At 43.0% G+C, this 19,936-nt stretch overlaps 1 protein-coding gene across 3 annotated transcripts in view; it reads left to right on the top strand.

The window, feature by feature from the left end:
- Positions 1 to 1,433: 1,433 nt before the first annotated feature.
- Vps26a (VPS26 retromer complex component A) overlaps positions 1,434 to 19,936 on the top strand; it is a 33,721-nt gene continuing 15,218 nt past the window's right edge. For 2 of the 3 annotated variants that reach the window (XM_070020954.1, XM_070020953.1), the window contains exons 1-2: positions 1,714 to 1,946; positions 10,908 to 11,057. In XM_070020954.1, the coding sequence (XP_069877055.1) occupies positions 1,845 to 1,946; positions 10,908 to 11,057 (252 nt within the window). In that variant the 5' untranslated portion in view covers positions 1,714 to 1,844. Of the gene's footprint in view, positions 1,616 to 1,713; positions 1,947 to 10,907; positions 11,058 to 19,936 lie in introns of those variants that run through there. The other variant, XM_070020956.1, reaches the window with a different exon arrangement.

Below are 19,936 nucleotides of genomic sequence, written 5' to 3'. Positions count from 1 at the left end.
AAATACAAACAAGGTGGTGGCTCAAATAGTTGAGCACTTCCTTAGCATGGTGGGGGAGGGCCCTGTGTTCAATCCCCTGTACACACACAAAGAAGCTTCCTCACATAGAGACATATTCATATTCATTTTTAACACTTTTTCCCCCCAAATTTAAGAATTTTTAGAGTATCGAGAACTGAACTTAGGGCTTTGCGCATGCTTCACAAGCATTCTAGTGCTCAGGCTAGGACTTCAGTCTCTGATGTTAGTTCAAACTAATATATTTTACTTCAAACTATTTACATCCCCATTGATCTCTTTGTGTGTATGTGTGTGTGTGTGTGTGTGTGTGTGTGTGTGTGCTGGGATTGAACCTAGGTTTTCCTACATGCTAGGCAAGTGCTCTACCATGTCACCACATTCCCAGGCCTCTTCTTGATCTCTTTTTAACCTAGAGGTTTAGAATTATGTTGCTTGGTTTCCAAATATTGGAACATTCTAGCTTTTTGATGTCATTAAATATCTAGTTTAATTATATCATGGTTGGTTGAAGCCTATACTCTAATTTCAATCTTTTCAAATTCGAGCCTTCCTTTACAGACCTTTGTTGTTGCTGCTGTTATATATATTTTTTTCTGCTTTGGTTGTGTTTGGAGCGTATGTGCTCCCTGAACAATACTGCATTTCTCTGGAGGTCCTCTAGGTTTGCACCATAATTAAGCACTCGGTATTTGCCAGCTCGGAGGGACTTTCTTACCAGAAGGTCAGACTGGAGTAGAGGATTCACCGAGCTACCCGTGGACTTGGGGAAGCAACGGATAGGGTCTCTGTGATTTTTTTTTTCATATTGTTCTATTCTTCAGAGGCGAGAAAGCTACGGAGTTTTCAAAACAGAAACCCTCAATGGGGGAGAGGAGAGGAGGGGAGTGCATTGCGGTCAGGAGAGGTGGGGACCCTTCTGTTGGCCGTCCTGCTCGCTAAGTCCCGGAAATCCCTTGGCACAAGGAGGGCCACAAAGATTCTTCTCGACGGCTCTAGGCCACCTGCGCGAACCAATTATTTCCTATGGCCCGAAACGACGTTTCAAATATCCAAATGGCCCTTGGCAGATAAAAGGCCCCCCACCCCGGGAAGGGAGCAGGTCTCTTAAGCAGGCCGCCCTTTTAACCCAGCAGTCCAGAGAAAGAGAACCTCCTCCTTCGCTAGCCCCCAAAACTTGCGCGGGGCGGACGAGCTGGGCGTGGTCCAGGAGCCCCACCACCCCACTGCCCGTCACGTGATCCAGCCAGCGGGTGGGGGCCCCGCCCCCCGGACGGGGAGGTTGCCGAAAGCGATCTACCTAAGGCCCCGCCCATAACGTCATCACAGAGGCCCCGCCCCCTGCGGCCGAAAGGAGGGGCACGAAGCCCCGCCTCTAAACGGCCTTCCTGGAGGGCCCGGCTGGGCCAGGGGGGCGGGGCGAGAGGCCCGGGCGGAGCCCCCGGTGCAGGGGAGGGGAGGGAAGGAGCGCAGTGGTCACGTGCGGTGGGCTGCCTGGGGTCACGTGACGGGGCGTCCTGGTGGAGGGAACCGGTCCGGGAGTTCTTCTGAGGGAAGCCGAGTGAAGTGGGGGGGGGACGCGGCGGCTTTGACAATGGTGAGTGCGCGGCGGCCTGCGTGGCTGTCTCCCGTCCGGGCCTCGGTGCGCGCGGCGGCGGAGCGGCCAACGGCAGGAGCCGGGTCGGAGTAGGAAGGGGCGGGCGCGCTGGGCGCGGAGCGGGTTAGGCCTGTCTGGCTACCACGGGGCCGGGGAGCGGGGCGGCGCCACCTCTTCCCGGTCCGGGCCAGGCCCGAGCACCTGCGGACGGCGGCACGCTCTTCGGGCCATGTCGGAGCCGCTGCCCACTTTCCTCGACCGGCTGTGGGGGCCCTGGCTGGGCACCCGGACCCCGCCTGCGCGGGCGCTCGCGGCCGCCTCCTCTCCCAAGGTAGCCGGTCCTTGTGCCGCTCCCTCCGCGGCTTCCTGGCTGCGCTGCTTCCGTGCACGGTTGGGGGGGCCCGGGAGCCCCTCAGTCCCGGACTCTGGCAGGACTCGATTCCTATCTCTGGGTCACGCGCTTGATAAACTCTGGTATATATTTTTTGAACCCGGACGGGTGACGTCCTGCGCTTCCGTGGCCTCCAGTGGCGGCTGGCTGGTGACACTTGTAGGACTGGAGAGACGAGGAGGAAAAGGGTGTCGGCGTGGGGAGCGGCGTTCACCCCAAACTCTGTAGTTGGAGGCGGCCAATTCCACTGGCTCTCTCTTTTCCTGGTGGAGCCCTTATACCTCTTAAGTTGGCGCTCGGCGATGTTGCAGTTGCCCTGCCACCGAGGGGGGACACCCGAGTCGCAGCCATCCTGGGGTCCCGGTGGGGATCCGTGGATGGGAGCTTCTCTGCGTGCCTCCCTTCCCTGTGTGACTCAGCCCCGAACTCCAGGACCCGTGGCACGTCCACCTTGAGTACCTACTGTGTGCGCTCCTGGATTCTGCCTCTTCCTAAAGTTCACCAGTTCAAGAAATGGCTAGATACTTTTGGTGAAGGCCACGCCAAGTTAATTTAAAAATAAAAAAGGAAAACCCTAGCTATTTGGAATATACATTAAAGGCAGAAATCGTATTGTAATAACCGCTTTTCAGAGGTAATAATTGTATTGATTTAATTGAAAAAAAAAAGATGTGTTCATTCCTAGAGCTTTTTTTTCCCCTTTCATTCGAGGAATACTTCGGTGTATACCGGGTGAAGCAAAACTACTTACTCTTTGATAACTTACAGTCTAGGGAGAGATAATAATTTATGTATAAATGAGTTTAAGGTAGAATTACAATTGTGATAAATTCGGAGAAAAAAGGAACTGGGAGACCTTGCCTGTCCGGGAGTTAGGGAAGTCTTCTTTAACTTTAAGTTGAAAAGAAAGCTCGTCCTCCCAGTTTTTGCCCGCGTGTAATTAGTAACTCGTTAAACACGAATGAAATTGTGACGCTTTGAAACATTGAGGTGGACTCATCTGCAACGTATGTATGAAAATGTGCTGTTTCATTGTGTGTAGGTTAAGTGAAATAAATTCTGAAAACCTCCATTTCATTTCCCCTCCACTTTATTTTAGTCACTGGACTAAATTTCTTAGAATGAAAAAGCCTTTTGATTATGTATTAATACATAATTTTGCTAGATGATAATGCTTGGTACAGAGTTTACAAATTATTTGCAAAAACTTAAATTAACCTAACTTCAGTGATGTGAGGATTAGGCTAACAGAAAACTTGTAAAAACAAGTATCAAAAGGTTTTGTTAGTAATATATATTTTAGTGTAGTTATTTATAAGTTACTGAAGAGCCTCAACTTGTTTATTAATTGGCTAGTCCTTGGAAAAAATTTTTTTTTGTTGTGGTGCTGAGTCTGGAACCCAGAGCCTTCCACATTAGGCAAGTACTTCACCACTGAGCGTCTGGCCTGGCCTGGCCTGACACGACAGTTCCTCTCCTTCTGCCTTAACCTCCCCAGTACAAAAATCTACTGTGATTGTTAACTAGAAGCTGTCTTTTCCAAAAGAACTGAGCAGTATTCTTTAACTTAAATGCACTCAAAATCACTGTAATTTTGGTATCAGTTCACATTAGTGAATGCTAACTCTCTTTACATTTTTATTCTCTCCCTGTATTTCACTTATTTAATATGTCAGAAGTATTATAATTTGGTTTTGAAAAAAAATACAAAATTAGCTGGGCACTGGTGGCTCACACCTGTAATCCTAGCTACTCAGGAGGCTGAGATCTGAGGATCTCAGTTAAAAGCCAGCTCGGGCTGTCTTTTATCTCCAGTTAACCACTGGAAAACCCGAAGTGACACTGTGGCTCAAGTGGTAGAGTGTTGGCCTTGAGCTGAGAGCTGAGGGACAGTGCCCAGTGCCCCACGACCGACCCCCCCCCAAAAAAAAACAACCAAAAAACCCAAAACTACAAAATTGGCTGTCTTTTCTTTCCTTCGCTCTCCCTCCCTCCCTCCCTCCCTTCCTTCCTTCCTTCCTTCCTTCCTTTTTCCTTCTTCCTTTCCTCCTCCCTTCCTTCCTCCTTCCCTCCCTTCATCCTTCCCTCCCTTCATTTATTTCTTTCTTTTCCTTCCTTCCTTCCTTCCTTCCTTCCTTCCTTCCTTCCTTCCTTCCTTCCTTTTTCCTTCCTTCTTCTTTCCTCCTCCCTTCCTTCCTCCCTCCCTCCCTTCATCCCTCCCTCCCTTCATTTCTTTCTTTTCCTTCCTTCCTCCTTTCCTCCTTTCCTCCTTTCCTCCCTTCCTCCTTTCCTCCCTTCCTCCTTTCCTTCTTCCTTTCCTTTCTAGTCATGGGGCTTGAACTCAGGGTCAGGACACTATCCCTGAGCTTGCTAGCACTCTACCACTTGAGTCACAGGGCCACTTCTGCCTTTTTCTGTTTATGTGGTACTGAGGAATCAAACCCAGGGCTTCATGCATGCTAGGCAAGTCCTCTACACATTCCCACATTCCCAGTTCCCCCAAATTGAATTTCATAACTTTTTTTTTGAAATAGTAGACTATGCAGATCTTGAAATAAAATATTTGAAAGCAAGACTTCAGGTGGAGAATGTTTTTGTTAAGCCAGGTAGGCTTCATGCTTGTCATTTCAGCATTTAGAAGTTGGAGGTCAGTTTGAGCTACCTATGTGGTTCCAGGACAGCCTGAGGTACCGAATGAGACCCTGTCTCAAAAACAAAATAACCCATACTACCAATACAAACCAACACCCCCCCCCCCCGCCAAAAAAAAAGCTTTTATTTCCCTTTAGAAAGAACACCAAAACGACAGCAAAGTTGTGTTTTTTCTTTCTGTCATTGACTTGTTAAATACGAGGCATCCATAATTTCCTGGAGGTTTCTTAGTGACTAAAAGTAGTTTGTTTGCTAGTTTTTAAAGGTATAGTTAATTTATTAAAGTGTTCCAGTTTGTAAGTATAGTTCTTGAGACTGCATCTCCAAGTAATCAGCCAAAGCCAGCATCTAGTTGCTCCTGCGTATAATCCTAGGAGGTTGAAATCTGAAGATTGTGGTGGCAAGCCAGTCCAATCAGGAAAATCTTAAGACTCTTACCTCCAATTAACCACTAAAGAAACCAGAAGTAGAGCTGGGCTCAAGTGGTAGAGTGCTATAGCCTTGAGCAGAAAAGCTAATGGACAGCTTCCAGGCCCTGAGTTCAAGCCCTGGATCTCCTCTCCTTCTCCCCAACCCAGCCAAAAGCCAGTTTAGAGACATGGTTCCAATAATAGAGCACCAGCTGAAGAAGTGCAAGGCCCTAAGTTTAAATCCTAGTCCCTAGTACAGGCAAGAAAAAAAGAATATAACACATAGTTTTTGCATACGTTTTTAATTCCTATGAATTTAAAAGGTTTAAAAATTGTGTCAGGCTAAAGCCCTGTGAGCTGTGAGCAAGAAAGTCTTGGGAGAGCTTGAAGCCTGAATTCATGTCTCATACATATAAACACCCCCCCCCAAAATTATGCCAGAATAATACTTATTGTTTCTTAGTTGTGAGGTTTTGTAAAACTGTGTATGTTAGCAACTTTAATGGCAGTTTTAATTTTTGCTTAATTGCATATAATTTTTGATTATTTGGTCTTTTTAAGTGTCAGTTTTCAAATACCAAGGGCAATTTAATGTATTATAAAGTATATGTGGAAAAAAGTAGCCTTTTTTGGGGGGGGTCATGGGGCTTGAACTCTGAGCCTGGATGCTGCTGCTGCCCCTGAGCTCTTCAGCTCAAGGCGAGCGCTCTACCACTTGAGCCACAGCACCACTTCCGGTTTTCTGGTGGTTAATTGAAGAGTCTCATAGACTTTCTTTTTTTTTTGGTCCGGTCTTGGGCCTGAACTCTGGGCCTGGGCGCTGTCCCTCAGCTCTTCAGCTCAAGGCTAGCGCTCTACCACTTGAGCCACAGCGCCACTTCCGGCTTTTTTCTTTTTGCTTATGTGGTGCTGAGGAATCGAACCCAGGGCCTTGAGCATGCAAGGCAAGCGCTCTACCACTGAGCCACCTTCCCAGCCCATAGCTGTAAAACAATTTTTATTGTTACATTTTTCCTTGAAGTAGCTCTAGGAAAAGTATCAGGTTAGAGGAGGAAATGAATTTTTAGTTACCTACTTTTAAGTTGCAACTCAGATGAACTCATGTGTCTTCAAGGAAGAAGAAGCTCATTCATTCCCACTGAGAATTGACAATATCTTTCTTTTTTTTTTTTTTTGTAGGGTTTGAACTTGGGACTTGGGTTCTGTCTCCCAGCTCTTTTTGCTCAAGGTTGGCATACTCTCTCTCTGAGGCATGGTGCCACTTCCAATTTTATGGTGGTTAATTGGAGATAAGTCCCTACCGACTTTCCTGCCTGGGCTGGCTTTGAACTGCAATTCGCAGATCTCAGGCTTCTGAGTAGGTAGATAATGTAGTTAGATAATGTCAGTACCTGGCCTTGACATATCTTTTAATGCGTTGGACTTTGCTTCCCCGTATAAAGTAGGTAGCTCCTTGTAAATGTTGCCTTTCATCTGTTTGCAGTTTTCTCACAGCAGTCTCCCTCCCTTCTGGCTCAGTGCTTTGCACATAGTTGATAATTAGTAAGTACTGATTAGTTTTGAGTTGCTATGCATCTCATGAGAAAATTTTTCAACAGAAAAATTTACCATTTTGAGCAAATTTTGAGTTTAAGAGTGAAATCAACTAAGGTACTGGGTATGATGGCACCGTTTATAACTCAGCTGCTCTGGAAGCTGAAGCAGGAGAATCCCAAGTTTGAGACCAGTCTGCTACTTGATGAGACACTGTCTCAAAATTTTAAAAGGGGTAGAGGTTGTAGCACAGTGGTAGAAAGCTTTCCTAGTACAAATGAGGCTCTGGATTTAACTGTTACTACCTTAAAAAAAAAATCTGACTGGAAATGGGTAGTGCAAATAACCTCTGTTTCATGTTTTTCATTCTCTTTTTTCTAAAATAGTTATTATACTTCTGGTTAAAATTAGTCTTCTGATTACAAATTATTTATAATGTTGCCAGAAGGATTAAAGCATCACATCAAAAAGAATAAAGATAGTCTTTGGAATATGTCAGAAGTACTAATATGGTGATTCAGTTATTTTCTTTTTTCTTTTGTTGGTCATGGGGCTTGAACTCTGGGCCTGGGCCCTATCCCTCAACTCTTTAGCTCAAGGCAGGTGCTCTGCCACTTGAGCCACAGCACCACTTCCAGTTTCTGGTGGTTAAACTGGAGATAAGAGACTCACAGACTTTTCTGCCTAGGCTGGTTTTTAACTGAGATCGGAGGGTCTCAGCCTCCTGAGTAGCTAAGATTACAGGCCTGAACCACTGGTGCCTGGCTTCAGTAGTTTTCTTGAAACCATAATCTCACTTGTTAATATAAGAGTAATGAGGGGCTGGGAAGGTGGCTCAGTGGTAGAGCGCTTGCCTTTCATGAGGCCCTGGGTTCGATTCCCCAGAACCACATAAGCAAAAAGAAAAAAAGCCAGAAGTGGCGCTGTGGCTCAAGTGGTAGAACGCTAGCCTTGAGCTGAAGAGCTGAGGGACAGTGCCCAGGCCCAGAGTTCAGGCCCCACGACTGGACCCAAACCTAAAATTTGGGAACATTCTTAACTTCATTTTAGTATCACCTGTGACTATCACGTATGAGCCTTAGGAGGCTCTGTGTGTTTGTTGTTACCTGGCTACCTCCAAGGACAGACCTGAGACTTAATGCAAGTTTGGTACTTTAGACTTTGCTACTGTGTTAATGCTAATTGCTTAGAAGGACTAGTTTTATTTACCCAATCCTTCCAGATTTCAGCCAGTTTTTTTTAAAGTATGTATCTTTTTTTCCATATTAGTTTGATGTGTGTATTAAGCATTAATTTAACATTCAACTGATATTTGAGTCCCTTCTGTTAAATGCCACACTGCTTTTAGCACTGTCTTTTTTTTTTTTTTTTTTTTTTTTTTTGTCAGTTGTGGGGCTTTAACTCAGGGCCTGGGCACTGTCCCTGAGCCTTTTTGTGCTCAAGGCTCATGCTCTACCGCTTGAGCCATAGTGCCACTTCCAGGTTTTGAGTGGTTAATCAGAGATAAGAGTCTCAGGGGGACTTTTCTGTCCGGGCTGCCTTTGCAGCAGGATCCTCAGATCTCAGCCTTCTTTTTTCTTTTTTTTTGGGGGGGGGATCCGGTCGTGGGGCCTGAACTCTGGGCCTGGGTGCTGTCCCTCAGCTCTTCAGCTCAAGGCTAGTGTTCTACCACTTGAGCCACAGTGCCACTTCTGGCTTTTTTCTTTTTGCTTATGTGGTGGTTAGGAATTGAACCCAGGGCCTTAGGCATGCAAGGCAAGCTCTCTACCACTGAGCCACCTTCCCAGCCCAGATCTCAGCCTTCTGAGTAGTTAAGATTACAGGCATGAGCCATCAGTGTCCGGCTAGCATTGTGTCTTCAGTGATGAGCAAAGGATAAATGTTCAAGGCCAGTAGAAGAGTAAGATAATAAAGTCATCCTGTGAGACCTAAGTTTGGAGAATTCACCTTGGATTATTGAGTTAGGAAAAGCCTTATGGAAATAGCCATTCTGAAATTCTGAGGATGAATGAATTAGTTAAGGTACTTTGCTTGATTCTAGGGCCAGAAGGAAATTGGAAAATCTGATGAATTGTTGGAGAAAGAACATAGACATTGAATAATAATGATGAAATTAATACTTAAAAACATTGCTCTAGATTTTTGTAGGGAAGCATAAGGAGGAGCTATAGGAATCCATGCAGTGGTTTGCACATGTAGTCCCAGCTAAGTTGGAAGGATAACCTGAGTCCCTTGAGTTCCTCCAGCTTGAACAACATGGACTTGGACTCTATCTTAAAAAAACAACAACAACAACAAAAAACAGACAAAAAGGGATGTAAGATGGCATGATAGGAGACTGTTACTTGTGTAAATTTCATTACCCGTGTATCTTTCATTGGTGATAAAAATAATCCATAATGGAGCCTGGCACCAGTGGCTCACATCTGTAATCCTAGCTACTCAGGAGGCTGAGATCTGAGGATTGTGGTTCAAAGCCAGCTCGGGCAGGAAAGTCTGTGAGACTCTTATCTCCAATTAACCACCAGAAAACCACAAGTGATACTGTGGCTCAAATGGTAGAGCACTTGCCTTGAACTGAAGAGCTGAGGGACAGCGTCCAGGCCCAGAGTTCAAGCCCCAAGACTGACCAAAAAAAAATCCATAGTGGGACGCCAGTGTCTCACACCTGTAATCCTAGCTACTCAGGATACTAAGATCTAGGGATCAGGGTTGAAAGCCAGCCTGGGCAGGAAAGTGTGTGAGACTCTTACCTCCAATTAATCCCAGACAAAGCTGGAAATGACATTGTGGATCAAGTGGTAGAGTGCTAGCCTTGAGCAAAAAGGAGCTTAAGGACAATGCCTAAACCCAGAGCTGAAGCCACACAACCAGCCAAAAATGAAAATAAAAATCTATAACTTAACTAGTATTAGATTGTTAATGAATTCTGTTAATTATTAGTTGGTTATTGCCAACTAACACATTTTGGTATTGATAAACAATTTATATACATGTATAATTAATTTATATACATGTATAATTAATTTTTCCTGATTTTCCTTAGTACAAGGGAATTTCATTTTGACATGTCCATGTATGCAAACAATGTATCTTTTTTTTCCAGTTGGCTCAGCAGTACAATGCCTGCCTAAGCTAACTAAAAGCCCTGAGTTCATACCTCAATACAACCAAAAGGAAAAAAAAGGATTACTTTTCATTATTCTGCTAAGAGGTTCTTTTAATATAAAATAACTATACAATCCAAATTACTCATTCAAGCCTAAATGAATTACTTCAAAGTGCTATTTATTATACAAATAAAGTGCTATTGACTATGAAAGTGCTACTTACTACAAATCTACTATGTTAAGGATGTGTTATATTAGAGAAGCCCTTCTACTATGAACAGGATGTGTTATATTAGAGAAGCCCTTCATAATGAAGTTTCCATTAGGAAGCGAATGAAATTTCTGTAAAATTTTATAAGCATTGTTCCATAAATCCTAACTATGACCAAAATATAAAGGACATCAGAAAGTGTTGGGGGAGGGCTGGAGAGGGCTGGGAATGTGGTTTCGTGGTAGAGTGCTTGCCTAGGATGCATGAATCCCTGGGTTCCATTCCCCAGTACCACATACACAGAAAAAGCTGAACGTGGTGTTGTGGCTCAAGTGGTGCTGTGGCTCAGGCATTGCCAGCCCCAGGACTGGCAAAAAAAAAGGGGGGGGGGCAAAGGGGGAGGACAAAGAGGGAGAGTGATAGAGGGGGAAGTCTGATTGTTTGGGAGCTGGGAATGTGGTTTAGTGGTAGATTACTTGCCTAGCATGCATGAAGTCCTGGGTTCCATTCCTCAGTACCAAATGAACAGAAAAAGCTGGAAGTGGTGCTGTGGCTCATGTGGTAAAGTACTAGCCTTGAGTATAAAGAAGCTCAGGGACAGTGCCCAGGCCCTGAGTTTAAGCCCCAGGACTGGGAAAAAAAAAAAAAATCCTAAGTTTCTGATATATTAGTATCTGATTATTTAGAATGGTTACCTATGGAAATGATTGAAAGTATTGATTTATTACATTTCTTTAGAGAGTTTCTTAAAATTGTAAAACACAATATGAAATCTACTTTCAACAAATGTTTGCATATAATTACAATCTTGGAAACTATGCACATTGTTCCACTTAGTTCTGTTTGACATAGAATGATATGTTATTTCCTTGTAAATTCAGATTTGTAGACTGTTTAGCTTTAGGTCACAGGTAATTAAATTTGAATTATAAAATGTAGTGAGTAGCTAAACATGATAATTATGAGTATTTTACTTTTATTTCAGAGTTTCCTTGGAGGTTTTTTTGGTCCCATTTGTGAGATTGATGTTGTCCTTAATGATGAGGAAACCAGAAAAATGGCAGAAATGAAAACCGAAGATGGCAAAGTAGAAAAGCACTATCTCTTCTATGATGGAGAATCTGTTTCAGGAAAGGTAAATTTTTGTTTGGAGAATACCTAGTTGTAGGATATTAAAATTAAGATGGTCTGTACTATGTCTAAATTTGAATGATTTTCTTAGAAATGGACATTTTTTTTCCCTTGAAGGTCAGCTAAAATCTTTGATTCATCAGACAGATTTAGGAGAAACTTCTTAACCCTAAAAGAGATTCAGGGGCAAAGTGTTTTTTATAATTATATTTTTATTATCTTTAAGTAGTTTGTACAAAGGAGTTAACATTGAACAAATCAGTTTATGAATATAGTGCATCTTGATTGATATTATCCTTTCATCATTTTCCCCCATCCCTCCCAACCCCTCCCCTCAATTTTCCTAGTTTCACAGGATATGTATTGGGTATTATGACTTCATTCTTCCTTTCTTCATTTGTCTACCCTCCTCCTCCTCTTGATCCCCATCTCCCACAAGTGGGTCAAAGTGTTTAAATTCCACAAAATTTTCTGTTTATGACTGTACCTCTGTCTAGTGTTAGAGAGTTTCTCCAGAAAAGGGCTGTGATACCCTCAAAGTATGCTTCTCCCCTAACAGTTGAGTTCTAGAGATTGGGATTAATTCTCTGGTAAAATATTCAAAGGCTTTCCTTGTCATTCTTGGTAGCGTACCTCATTGGAACTACATTGTGTCTCTTGGTGTCATTTTTTGGTATTCTATTGAGGGCCTATATACTTTGGGAATATGTCTGTGCATGGTTAGATATATTAAGGATATGTTCTTTTTCCTTTTTCTCATCCAGTGATGTATAAGATCATTCTTAGACATTTGGGAATGTGATCAGTACTCATTAGCCTTCAATACTAGGGAATAGAGAAAAAGCTAAAAATATTTAAAATATGGAACACTATAATTTTTCTTCTGCATTAAAGTAATACCTACATGTATAAAAAGTTTGGTAAATCCCATCATATAAATAAATTTACTATTGAAATCTGGATATATCTCTTAGTCTCTGTGTATTTGAAATACAGTCATATGTAGCCTAATGACAGGGATACATTTCTGGGTGATTTGTTTTCTTTTTTGGCAGTGCTAGAGTTTGAACTCAGGCTTTCACATTTGGCAAGCAAGTGCCCTACATCTGGATACATTTTTTTTTTGTAGAGATACATTTTTGACAAATGAGTCTTTAGGCAGTTTCATCATTGTGTGAATGTGGAATGACTCAGACAGATATAGGTAGTACAGCCTTCTGTACACTTAGCCTACATGGTATAGCCTAATTAAATTTTATTAATCTTGAAGGCAAGGCATTGATGACTCATATCTGTAATGATAACTACTCAGGAGGTTGAGATGGGGAAGACTGTGGTCTTAGTTGGCCTGGGAAAAAGGCAAGAAAAAATAGTGAAACCAGAAAGTGAAAGAACTGGGAGTGTGTTCAAGTGTTAGGCCCGGAGCTCAAGCCCCAGTACCACCTAAAAAAAAAAATCTTATTTATAAAAATTTTTTTGTGTGTGTCTGCTGGTCCTGGTGCTTGAACTTAGGACTTGGATGCTGTTGTTGAGCTTTTTTTTTAATAAGTCTTTTTTGGGGAAAAGACTGTACAGAGGAGTTACAATCACTTGAGCAAGGTAATGAGTACATTTCTTATCAAGCATTGTTGTCTCCTCCTTTGTTTTTCCCCTACCATCCCTTCCCATCTCCACAACTACATTTCCCCCACCCCTCACTCCTCACTCCCCTTGTTGAGCGTTTTTGCTCAATGCTACACTGCCACTTAAGCCCATAGCTTTACTTCTGGCTTAGTGAATTGAAGATAAGAGCCTTACAGACTTACCTTCCCATGTCGGCTTCCAACTGGATTCTCAAATCTCAGCCTCATGAGTTGTGAGGATTACCGGTGTGAGCCATCAGCATCTGGCTATAAAATTTTATGTTAAAAACTAGGACACAAATGCACATTAGCAGAGGCCTGCACAATTAGCATCATCAGTATCAGTGTCTTTCACCTCCTCATCTTGTGTGTTATTTATTGGAAGATCTTCAAGGAGCAGCAACTTGCTTGGAGCTGTCAGTTTTGTTTTTGTTGGTCATGGGACTTGAACTCTGGACTTGGGCGCTTTCCCTGAGCTCTTACAGCTCAAGTCCAGCACCTTGCCACTTTGAGCCACAATACCACTTCCGGTTTTTGGTGGTTAATTGGAGATAAGAGAGTTTCCTGGACATTCCTGCCTAGGCTGGCTTTGAACTGTGATCCTTAGATCTCAGCCTCCTGAGTAGCTAGGATTATAGGTGTGAGCCACTGGCGCCCAGCTGTAGCTGTCATTTTTTTTTTTTTTGGGAGGGGGGTCCGGTCGTGAGGCCTGAACTCCTGGCCTGGGCGCTGTCCCTCAGCTCTTCAGCTCAAGGCTAGCGCTCTACCACTTAAGCCATAGCACCACTTCCAACTTTTTTCTTTTTGCTTATGTGGTGCTGAGGAATCAAACCCAGGGCCTCAGGCATGCAAGGCAAGCGCTCTACCACTGAGCCACCTTCCCAGCCCCTGTAGCTGCCATTTTATACAATGCCTTCTAAAGCATCTACTGAAGGACTAAGTTGGGCTATAAGGCCCTTTTACAGCGTGTGCCTGTACTAGGGCTTGAACTCAGGGTCTTAAGGTCTTGTTTAGCTGTGTAGCTTAATGCTGGTGCTCTCCTACTTGAACCTTTCCTTCAGTTCTGGCTTTTTGCTGATTTATTAGAGTTAAGAGTCTCTTGAATTTATTTGCCAGGCTGGCTTCCAATCTCAGTCCCCAGACCTCAGACCTCAGCTTCCTGAGGATCTGGAATTAGTGCGACTCATATAAGTTTTTTTTTTCCGGTCTTGGTCATAACTCAGGGCCTGGACACTGTCCCTGAGCCTCTTTGTGTTCAAGGCTAGTGCTTTACAACTTGAGCCACAGTGCCACTTTCAGGTTTTTCTGAGTAGCTGATTGGAGATAAGAGTCTCATGGACTTTACTGCCCCAGCTGGATTCAAACCATGATCCTCAGATCTCAGCTTCCTGAGTAGGAGTAGCTAGGATTACAACACGAGCCACCATTGGGCTCCATCTAAGTTCTTGACATCTCAAGAACTTAATGAGATATAGGTATTGTGATGTATATGTGTATGTGTCTGTTTCTCTCTCTCCTTTCCTCCCTCCCCCCTCCCTCTCTCCAGAGTTTAGCTGTTTGCCAGGCTGACCTTGAATTCCTAGGCTTAGGCAGGATTCTGTCTAGTCTCCCAAGTAGCTGGAACTTCCAGCGTAGCTTCTACCCACAGTTAATGTTTTGTTTTATAGATGAGGGAATAGTAGCTCATTGTTGAGTAGCTTGTTTGTGATTATACAGTTATTGATGTGAATAAAACAGGTTATAAGACAGTATCTTCATTTCTGTGTGAAAAATACTTCAAAAAGTTTCATTGTGTTCTTTTTTTGACAGTAGTGAGATCTTTTTTTTTTTTTTTTGCCAGTCCTGGGGCTTGAACTCAGGGCCTGGGCTCTATTCTTGAGCCTCTGTGCACTCTACCACTTGAGCCACAGCACCACTTCCAGCTTTTTCTGTTTATGTGGTACTGAGGAATGGAACCCAGGGCTTCATGCATGCTAGGCAAGCACTCTACCACTAAGCCATATACCCAGAGAACTAAGGTTTTAACTCAGGGCCTCTTGCTTAATAGGCTGGCACTCTATTGCATAGCCATAACTTCACCCTTGCTAGTTATCTTTGAGATACAGTCTTATTTCCTGCCATGGTTTATTCCTGAACCCTGATCTGCTTATTTTAGGCTTCTTATTGCTGGGATGACAGGCATGTGCCACTATATCTGGCTTCTCTTTGTTGTTATGGAGAATCCTGGACTTTTCTGCTCTGAGTAGCCTGGAACAGTAATTCACCCAATCTCAACCACCCATGTAATTTAAGATGACAGATGTATTCCACTGCATTCAGCTATGTATTGAGAGAGGCACTCTTGTGAATTTTTCTCCCTGGGCCAACCTTGTTATTCCCATTCTCAGTTTTCCAAGTAGCTAGGATTACCAAGTAGCTGTGATTTTGTTTTACATATTCTAAAATAAGTACTTTGGATTAATGTAATAGTCATTGGTGGAAATAATTTGGAATAAATAGGATGTACAATTCTATGTAGAAATGTGAAAACATGGGGCTGGGAAGGTGGCTCAGTGGTAGAGTGCTTGCCTTGCATGCATGAGGCCCTGGGTTCGATTCTCCAGCACCACATAAGCAAAAAGAAAAAAAGCCGGAAGTGGCGCTGTGGCTCAAGTGGTAGAGCGCTAGCCTTGAGCTGAAGAGCTGAGGGACAGCGCCCAGGCCCAGAGTGCAGGCCCCACGACCGGACCCCAAAAAAAAAAAAAGAAATGTGAAAACATCCTTCACATGGTCTCTTTGTTTCTTTCATGTGACATATAGAAATAAGTATATTACTATAGAGGTTTTCAAGCTTCTTTATGTCATGACCCCTTAAAATTTATATATAAAGGACCACAAAAATTTTTAAGTTTGAACTTAGGGCTTTGTGATTACTAGGCAAGCATTCATACAGTCTACCATTTCAGCCATGCTTGTGCTGTTTTCCTTCAGTTATTTTTGGGATAGGGTCTTGCATTTATGCCCTAGCTGACCTGGACTTTGATCCTTCTATATATGGTTTCCATGTAGCTGTAAAGATGGATACCAGCATGCCCAGATTTTTATTGGTTAAGATGAAGTTTTGTGAAGTTTTTTGCCTAGGCTAATGTTGAACCACCATCTTCCCACCTACCTTCTGATATAGCTAGAATTGCAGATGAGCTACTTTCCCCCGCCCCTCCCCATATGTGCTGTGTGTGTACGCATGTGTGTGCACACACAGGGTCTAATGCATACTAGGCAATTTCTCTGCCACTTAGCTACACCCCAGTCCCTACCTCCCCATTATTAAATTTTAACTGTAGGAAAATATATCTTGGTATTCCATCCTTATTAAAATGTACAATACAGTAACACATTTGTATAGTGATAGGATACCTGCCTAACAAAATGCCCGAGTTCAAAACCTCAGTATTGCCATAAATCAATCAAGCCTAGTTTTTTTCTTGTTTAAAAAAAATACAGAATCTTACTCTGTTTAATTAATTCAGGTAAAGTTTTTGAAATTGTGAATTTTTAGCTAGTAATTTATTTGGGAGTTTTTTTTTTTGTTTTTTGTTTTTTGTTTTTTTTTGGAGGGGCAATGGTTCATAAATTCTTTCCCAGGACATTCTTTAAAAAGATAGTTCCCTTAAGAAGCCGGGCGCTGGTGGCTCACGCCTGTAATCCTAGCTACTCAGGAGGCTGAGATCTGAGGATCCCGGTTCAAAGCCAGCCCGGGCAGGAAAGACCGTGAGACTCCTATCTCCAATAAACCACCAGAAAACCGGAAGTGGCGCTGTAGCTCAAGTGGTAGAGCGCTCGCCTTGAGCTGAAGAGCTGAGGGACAGCGCCCAGGCCCAGAGTTCAAGCCCCATGACCGACAAAAAAAAAAAAAAAAAAAAAAAAAGATAGTTCCCTCAAATATCATTAAAATTATTGTTTGTGTGGGGCTGGGAAGGTGGCCTAGTGGTAGAGCGCTTGCCTTGCATGCCTGAGGCCCTGGGTTTGATTCCCCAGCACCACATAAGCAAAAAGAAAAAAGCCCGAAGTGGCGCTGTGGCTCAAGTGGTAGAGCACTAGCCTTGAGCTGAAGAGCTGAGGGACAGCGCCCATGCCCAGAGTTCAGGCCCCACGACCGGACCCCCCCCAAAAAAATTGTTTGTGTAAAGATTAATTGATATCTTACCTTTGCTTTTGTTTCAAATTTCTAATGAAATGCAGGAAATAAAAACTTTTTTAACCAAGAGAACTTACCTCCTTTACTCAGTTTTCAGAAGGAATTGTTTTTCCCTTATCCATTGTGAGTGTTTGGTTTGTTTTGTTTTTTGTTTTTTGTCGGTCATGGGGTTTGAACTCTGGGCCTACGTGCTGTCCCTTAGCTCTTCAGCTCAAGGCGAGCACTCTACCACTTGAGCCACAGCACCACTTCCAGTTTTCTGGTGGTTTATTGGATATAAGAGTTTCATGGACTTTTCCTGCTTGGGCTGGCTTTGAACCGTAATCCTCAGCCTCCCGAGTAGCTAGGATTATAGGCGTGAGCCACTGGTGCCTGGCTTGTGTTTTGTTTTTTTTGTGGTTCTAAGAGTTGGACATAGGGCCTTGTGCTTAGCCAAGCACTACCATTTGATCATAGCCTTCCTGAAGCATATTTTGCTTACTGGATCACATTAAGGTGAAGAGGTAGCAATTACTGATAGTTGGTATTTGTTTCAAAGTGATAAATTATTGTGGAGATCAAATTTTACTGTTTCTTCCATTTATAGACATTTTTACTATTTTATTTTTCTTCATAAAGTGGCTAGATTGCTCTATGGAATATGGTGAAGTAATAGTGTGAATGCCAAGACACCCACACTAAACTGCGTGTCTGTACTCTGTTGCAAAAGTGAGCAAAGGCATCTGTTTGGTTCATTGTTTAAGTAGGGAATATTTTTGTACTCTCTCTCATTGATATGGATGTGTTGGTAGCACTTGGTAACATAATTTTAGATAATCACATTATTGCATAACAATAGTATACAGATATTTTGGTGTCTCTAAACACTATAAATGGTTCATAGTACATTGACATATATTTAATTAGCGTGAGCTTTGAGACTGGTTTATTGTAGGATAGCTGTTTTATATACAGATTTGTTTTCCTTGCTTTTAGTTTTCATGGGTTTTTAAACATATGTAGTCTCATATTTCTCCACATAAATTGCTTATTAATAATAACAAAGGGAAAATTGTAACTTTAAATTGGAGAAATGAGGTAGATACCCTTCATTTAAACGAGTGCAGGTATGAACTAGTACTGGATGCTTCCTAACATAAGGCTCTGAGAAGAACACAGCTTTTCTTCTGTAACAGTCTTGCTAAAATGCTCTAATTATGGTCAAATATCAAAAACAAAGGGACACTCCACAAAGTAATTGATCTGTACTTTTAAAAAATATGTGTGTGGCCGGGCGCTGGTGGCTCACGCCTGTAATCCTAGCTACTCAGGAGGCTGAGATCTGAGGATCGCAGTTCAAAGCCAGCCCGGGCAGGAGAGACCCATGAGACTCCTATCTCCAGTAAACCACCAGAAAACCGGAAGTGGCGCTGTAGCTCAAGTGGTAGAGCACTCGCCTTGAGCTGAAGAGCTGAGGGACAGTGCCCAGGCCTAGAGTTCAAGCCCCACGACCGACAAAAAAAAAAAAAATGTGTGTGTGTCTGTTTGTCTCTCTGTCCTGAGGCTTGAGCTCTGGACCTGGGTATGGTCCCTGATCTTTTTTGCTCAAGGCTAGTGTTGTATTGTTTGAGCCACAGCTCCACTAATACTTTTTGGTTGTTAATTGGCCATAAGAGTCTCTCAGATTTGTCTGCTCAGATTAGTCTGCCCAGGCTGGCTTTGAACCTTGATTCTCAGATCTCAGCTTCATGGATAGTAGGATTAGAGGCACAAGCCACTGGTGCTCTACTTAATTCATTTTAGAAAGTTTCACATTGTTAAGCCATCATAGCTCTCAAGGAAATGGAACTCTCTTTTCCTTCCTAAACTGGGTGCCAGTGCTTACTCCTTAATCCTTAATCCTACCTACTGAGGAGGCTGAGATCTGAGGATTACTGTTCCAAGCCAGCCCAAGCAGAAAAGTCCCTGTGAGACTCTTATCTCCAGTAAACTACTAAAAAAAAAAAAAAGCCAGAATCAGGTGCCAGTGGCTCACACCTGTAATCCTAGCTACTCAGGAGGCTGAGGTCTGAGGATTGTGGTTCAAAGCCAGCCTGGGCAGGAAAGCCCATGAGACTTGTATCTCCAGTAAACCAGTAGAAAGCCAGTAGAAAGCGCTGTGGCTCAAGTGGGAGAGTGCTCGCCTTGAGCTGAAGAACTGAGGGACAACACCCAAGCCCAGAGTTCAAGCCCCATGACCGACAAAAAAGAAAAAAAAGCCAGAAGTGGCGCTACGGCTCAAGTGGTAGAGTGTTAACCTTAAGCACAAAGAGGTACAAGGACAGTGCCCAGGCCCTGAGTTTAAGTCCAAGGACTAGCAAAAAGATAATAATTTTTTTCCTTTCCTGTAGGGCTTTGGATTTGGTGTGTGTGGTCTTGGAGCTTGAAGTATATTTGACTTTTATGTAGTAATTGATGTGCCAAGGTAATGATAGGGTATTTTCCCTGTTTCATTATAAGAGTACCAGATTCATTTAGCCAAACTGATTCCGAAGAGTAGAATTGCATTGGCCTCAACTAATTTCAAAATGCTGCTTTTGATTTCTGTATGTGTTGGATAAGTTTCACAATTAAAAATAATCTATTTTGAAGATACAATTACAGATCTTGAAATTAGAAAGGAAAATATGTAAAGGAGCCAAAACTGTGAAGTATACATTTGGGAAGTAAGACCTGATGCTTTCTTTAAAATCCTTAAATTTAAGACTATTTATACTTTGCTGTAAATAGTTAAGCTGTAGTTATGCATCAGAATAGCAACAGTTGGAAACTGTCTGCTATCAGGCCTAAAAATGGGTTTTTGATTCTGTAGTAAATCTTTTATAACTGTCTTGATACACATACCATTAAAAAAAAATCGAATGTGGCTATAGCTGTCTTAATAAACTCTCTCCTCTCCCCTCCCCGTGGGTCATGGGGCTTGAACTCTGGGCCTGGGTGCTGTCCTTCAGCTCTTCAGCTCAAGGCTAGTGCTCTACTACTGGAGCCACAGGGCCACTTTGTTGGTTTGTTGGACGTAGGAGTCTATGGACTTTCTGCCCGGGCTGGCTTTGAACCGTGATTCTC

This window comes from Dipodomys merriami, unplaced genomic scaffold (genome assembly GCF_024711535.1).
Source record: "Dipodomys merriami isolate MVZ:Mamm:240054 unplaced genomic scaffold, mDipMer1.0.p SCAF_14, whole genome shotgun sequence".
NCBI lineage: Eukaryota > Metazoa > Chordata > Mammalia > Rodentia > Heteromyidae > Dipodomys > Dipodomys merriami.
Note: the sequence above shows the minus strand (reverse complement) of the source record. Positions and strands in the feature narration are given on the sequence as shown.